General features: G+C 42.7%; 1 protein-coding gene and 1 long non-coding RNA gene across 3 annotated transcripts in view; one reads left to right on the forward strand and one right to left on the reverse strand.

Annotated features, from left to right (window-relative positions):
- LOC147017905 (uncharacterized) overlaps positions 1 to 6,167 on the forward strand; it is a 70,963-nt gene that overhangs the window by 39,705 nt on the left and 25,091 nt on the right. The gene's annotated exons all lie outside the window — the stretch shown is intronic.
- Positions 3,131 to 4,946, reverse strand: LOC147017906 (protein FAM181A-like). The gene has a single exon (XM_085896979.1). The coding sequence runs from the start codon at positions 4,390 to 4,392 to the stop codon at positions 3,475 to 3,477; it is 918 nt and encodes a 305-aa protein (XP_085753105.1). The 5' UTR covers positions 4,393 to 4,946; the 3' UTR covers positions 3,131 to 3,474.

Genomic DNA, 6,167 nt, shown 5'->3' on the forward strand with positions numbered 1-6,167 from the left:
AGGGGTTGATGAGGGTCTAAAAGTCTAAAGAGTATGTTCCCGCAATAGTTACAGGTCAAAAGGGTCTACAGGGTCGAAAGGGTTTAAGGTGTCTCACGTGTCTAAAAAGGGTCTAAATTTCTAAAGGGTCTGAGGGTCAAGCAGTCTAAAGTGTGTAAAGGTCTCCAGAAGTCGAAGGGGTATAAATGGTCTTAAAAGAATCTAAAGGGGTGAAAGTGGTCGAAAGGGTCAAAGTGTTCTAATGGGTGTAAAGCTCTAAAGGGTATGTTCCAGCAGAAGTTTCAGGTCTAAAAGGTTTAAGGAGTCTAAACTGTCTCAGGAGGTTCTAATGGGTGTAAAGGTCTAAGGGTTAAGGGGTCTACATGTCTAAAAGGTACGTTCCAATATTCTGTTATTAACAGACGTAATCATGGTCCAATAACACGTAATTAATAGGAGTACTCACAGTCCAACTCACGTTCAAACAGGACACAATTAATAGAAATACTCACATGGGTCGACTGAGACTTCACCTCGACGAGGGTTCACCATCCGTCCATGTTTTTATGTTTTATATACAGTATACAGATGTCAAGTGAATTGAATGAAACTTGACGATTTATGTCTATCTATTTCCTCTATTTCTCTATTTCTATTTCTCTATTTCTATTTCTCTTTTCTATTTCTCTCTATTTCTATATCCTCTATTTCTCTTTGCCGATGACTCCACCCTCTGCCGTACCATCTGTCATCCCTCAGACCGGCAAGCAGCAGCTTCTTCGCTCACTGCAGATCTGGATAAAATCACAAACTGGTCCAACACGTGGAACATGTCTTTCAATCCAGACAAATCTCACACTCTCACTATGTCTCTTCGAAAGGACCGTTTACAAAACCCCCCCATCCACTTTCTCAACAATCCTCTGGAAGAAGTCTTTTCTTTCAAGCTTCTGGGTCTCACTATCTGCCATGACCTTTCCTGGGAAAGTCACATTTCCAACCTTGCCTCAAAAGCCAGTCGCCGACTGGGAATCCTCCGTCGTGCAAAGTCCTTCCTCGGCCCTCTTGAGCTCCTGACCACTTACAAAGCTTTTGTCCGTAGCCTGATGGAGTACTGCTCTCCCCTCTGGGCTGGTGCTCCTGCCTCCCACCTTTCTCGACTTCACGCTGTCGAAACCAGGGCTTTTAAGATCATTGGCATCTCCCGCAATGAAGCTGAGTCTTTGGGCCTCTCACTCAATCACCGCAGGTTGGTCGGTGGTCTTTCTGTCTTCTACCGACTCCTCTCCAGCCTTGCCCCCCTGCTCTCTCTGCGATTTGTCCCCACCACATTTCCACAGGGCGCTCAAGGTCCGCCAACAACCCCTTCTGGTAAAACTACCAAAATCACGAATCACTGCTCATCTTCACTCTTTCATTCCTCTTTTTCCCACCTTTGGAATAAACTTCCTCACTCTATTCTTTCCCATTCTTCCCTCCAGGCTTTCAAAACAGCTGTTCACCACCACCTCTTATCTTCCCCCATCCAAATCCTCGATCTTTTCTACCCCCGATAATCCACCCAAGCCCACTTCCTTCAATTCTCCTGCTTTCCTTCCTGAAAGTCCCTTTAATGTCCATCTTCCCCTCGCCATGTTCCCCGTCCCATCCCCATCCCTCTCCCTTCCACATTTCACCTGTGTCTGTTCCCCAATGTTTTGTCCCTTCCACTCCCGCCCCTCTTGTCTCATGCCTCATTGCTGTGAGTTGTGTGTTAGCTCTCATACGAGCCTCGACCAAGGTATACAAAAAAAAAAAAAAAAAAAAAAAAAATGTGACCTTGACCTTTGACCTTTTGACCTACTGAACTCAAAAGCAACAAGCTTCTTGCTGGTGATTACCTCCACCAGTTGGTTAAGTTTCATGAAGATTGGAGTAAAAATATGTGCCGTGTTGGCGATTGACTTACAGACAGACAGACAGACAGACAGACAGACAGACAATAACAAATCAGACCACCGAATAGGTGTACTTGGGAATCTTCTATTTAGCAAGTAACAAACAGAACTGGAATGGCACGAAGTGGAGCGCACATCTCCGCCAGGCTGAACAGTTTACTTTTTGTATCCTGCTGATAGACAAGATCTGCATCCGGACCTGAACTCAAATCAAATTGCCTTGTTCTTGTCAACTCGTCCACCATGTTTTGTCATAATCCGCCGATAACGTTTTGCGATATCATGCTCTGCTGTACTGTATGTCGTTTTTGGCCACATCACTTCATGGTGAAGAATCGCTTGAAAAATTATCGGATACAAATCGAGATCTTCACCAAATCGAATCAATTCTTGAAAAATTATTGATACAAATCCAGATCTTCACCAAAACCGAATCAATTCTTGAAAAATTCTCGGAAACAAATCCAGATCTTCACCAAAATCGAATCAATTCTTGAAAAATTCTCGGATACAATCCCAGATCTTCACAAAAATCGAATCAATTCGTCGTCGTGACACGCTCAACCTTGTCCTCTAAAATTTCGTTTTTTTTTTTTGGTAATTTTTGTCCCTATCTCCTAATGGTGATGGAAGCACTTTAAAATTTTAATATCCGGATTCGGATCTTCACCAATATCTCGTTAATTCTTCCTTGTGATACACCCAACCTGTCCACCAAATTTCGTCTGAATGGGTCCATAACTTTGAGATATCCTGTTCACAGATAAACAGACAGACAGACAGGGGTGAAAAACATAACGTCCATCCACCATCGGTGGTGGAGATAAATATGATGGCAAAAGTACTGGACGATACCAATGTCGAAAACTGTTTTCCATTTCATTTTTACTTCTTATTCGGGCCATGGCACAGATTTACTAATCTACCTTCCTGAATAACATATTGGCGCCAAAATATGAAGTTCATCTCGCAACTGTCAAGGCTTTTTGTGTATTTCAAGGCCGTTGTTTGAAAGTCAAGCTGAGTACGGCTCTAACGGAACATCTGATCATCCTGGATTAACACTTAAAATGCCTAAAAATTCCACTCATAAACCCGACCCATGGACAGGGTAAATGGTTGAGAAAAAAAAACAGTTGAAAAGAGGGTGAAGGTAATGCACTGGACAAATAAATAAATAAATAAATAAAAACAAGACAAGAATCATTCACAGGTTCTTGTTCTTCATATTGATTTATTTACATCAAAAGTTTGTTACCTTTTGTTCCAAGTCGTGTGGAGTCCAATTTGCTTACTCAGTTATTACAAGAAACAAAAAATGCTTTTCTTTCTTGCGTTGAAAAAAAAAAGCGCAAGAACATCCATTATTTGCAACAAACTGAACAAGTGTTCACAGTACCGTCTCTCCAACAGCGATGAGGGTAAATGAAAACACACCAAATAAATGGCCAAAATGGAGCTCAGACTACATTGGTTTCTGGCAGAATTGTCTAAAGAAGCCGTGTTCGAACCTGCGAGTTCCTAAGAGTTCTCACGTATCGGGTTGTTAGGGTGCGGTTCAGGGTGCGTTAGGTGAGCAAAGCCCCGTGGGCAGCGCCATCATTCCGCAAGGCACTCCACAGTAAGTAGACAAACGCCAACCAAAGAAGGAATCCATCCAATCTGTCCCATCGATGGACCCGCCTGGACTCGGAGCCGGGTAGGGAGTCAAACTCGGGCCAATATGGGCAGACATCACGTCGTCCGTGATCGTCGCACCAGGGGATGTAAAGGCACCAAACGAGGGATTGCTTGTAGGAGGAAAAAGATGAGGCTGATCATTTTGAGTGTGTGCATGGTTCAGAGGTTGCACATCCCAAGGCCTCTCATTGTCACGACCAATTCGAGGACATGCAGGACAACATAGGGGCTCGCTCTGGTAAAGACCAGGCTCTTGCCCTGTGATTTCCGGAAGAGCATCCCTTGCGGACGTTCCATACTCATCAAGTTGCGGCAGCTGTACTGATTCCTGAAATAATGCAGCACATGAATGACCTACTGTGGTCGACACAGGTTCTGAGAAGAAAGACGCAGGTAGATTCCGATGTCTTAGTGGGAGCAGGTTCCCCATTCTCGTCCTGGATCGTGTCTTCCCCTCGCTCAGCATCCTGTTGGTTGTCCTGCGCAGGGGCTGTGGATCGGCCGTCTCACCTGAGCCACCTGGTCGTTGCACCCCGTCAGCTGCGAGCTGTGAGCATCGCTTGATCTGCTTCTGCAGGTACTTTCTGTGGTTGACCTTCCGCCGGGACCTCGCGGGCCGGTCCAGTGCCTGCTTAATGTCACTGCTCGCTGTATTTACAAACGATAGGAGTTCACTCGTCTCAGACAATTCATCTGGCCATGAGTCATCTGCCGGTTCACACAGGAACTGCTGCTCGGCCAGTCCTGGGTCCGAGTACAACAGGAGTGGAGCAAAGAATGAGGCTTGGACGGGCATGACCAGAGAGCACGGCGCACCATCAACGTCGAAATCCCACAGCCAACTCGACCGCCCTCCCTCTAGCCTTCAGCGCTCATGAGCTCTCCTTCTAACTCTGATTCCTGTGCCAAGGAGCAAACACTCTTTATTGGCTTCTCTATTGCCTCAGATTTCCTTTTCCTCCTCTTAATATGACTCAACTTTTTAGTCCCCCTCCACTAGTCCCTTTCTCTGACTGTCTGCACTGTCTCTGGGCTCGCCTCTTCTTACTGTCCCCTGTCTCCCTTCCCCCTACTGTCCGCCAGATTCCCTGTCCCTCCCTCTGAGCACTGCTAATAACTCACGCCCGGCTTGTGATGGAGGGAGAGCTGGGCCGGACGCCTTTTTACCGCCCGTGAAATCCCCGTCAACTGGCGCTTTGTTACTCTCTGGCCAGAGATCCACAAACGCTTTCAACTTTTCAAAGGTGGTTCGTTTGTGCAATAATGCGCATCACGTGCTCGGCGTTGTGTGCAGTAAACTCCATCAGCGTGAACATAAAATAACTCACTGTATATGGTACAACACTTTGACAATAGTATTTCCATGATTCATTAACCTTGTGCAGATGTAAAGCATTATTATATTCTGCATCCTCCAGCGGAGCACCGACCATTGAGGCACCGATCCCCTCGGTCTCCAGCAGATGAACAAAAACTACAGTGCTGGAATGGGGGGAGAAATTCTTGCTGTTTTTATTAGCTCCATGCTGATAAACACACACACACACACACACACACACACACACACACACACACACACACACACACACACACACACACACACACACACACACACACACACACACACACACACACACACACACACTCGTTCACTCGCTCTCAGTCTGGGAGGTCTGTGGTTTAAACAGCAGCCGAGTCACACAAAAGACTTGTGCTGCTTCAATGGCAAACAACCCAGTATCACCCTTACGAAGAAACTGTAAAGTGGATGGAACATCAAAATTATATATTATATTACATATATATATATATATATATATATATATATATATATATATATATATATATATATATATATATATATATATATATATATATATATATATATATATATATATATGTCGAAATCTGCAATCTGCTCTTTAATATGAATCAGTGGTGAGAAAGAGCTTTAAATTATATGTATGTATATGCTTTAAAGCAGACATATATATATATATATATATATATATATATATATATATATATATATATATATATATATATATATATATATATATATACACGTGTATAATATACAGATATTTTATGCTTTAAATTATATTTGTGTGTGTGTGTGTATATATATATATATATATATATATATATATATATATATATATATATATATATATATATATATATATATATATATATATATATATATAATTTAAAGCTCTTTCTCACAACTGATTCATATTAAAGAGCAGGTTGTGGGTCACCAAACATGTTCTGAAAATTTATCAATATGATTTCATGCGCATTAAATAGTTCGATGCAAACTATTGGGAAAATTAATGAAATTTAACTCCGAAGTTGTTATTTCTCGAGGCTGTTGAAAAAAAAAACAGCCGCGTGCCATATATGGATGGTGACGTCACGTTCTCCAAAACAAAGCGGACGCTTACTCGCTCATTGAAGAAGTATCCAGTTCAGCCGGCCGTTCTTTTGCTTTTTTTGAGCTTGCAACTGTCTATATTATCCTTTTTTATTTTGAATTATTGTAGAACAAAGTAATTTGGATATTTGTAC

Source organism: Eptatretus burgeri, chromosome 10 (assembly GCF_056783735.1).
Source record: "Eptatretus burgeri isolate ZD-2024b chromosome 10, Ebu_testis_v1, whole genome shotgun sequence".
In the NCBI taxonomy this organism is placed as follows: domain Eukaryota; kingdom Metazoa; phylum Chordata; class Myxini; order Myxiniformes; family Myxinidae; genus Eptatretus; species Eptatretus burgeri.

What these genes read in the sequence shown, in the direction of transcription:
- LOC147017906 (XM_085896979.1), bottom strand. Translation starts at nt 4,392, where the DNA reads ATGCCCGTCCAAGCCTCATTCTTTGCTCCACTCCTGTTGTACTCGGAC.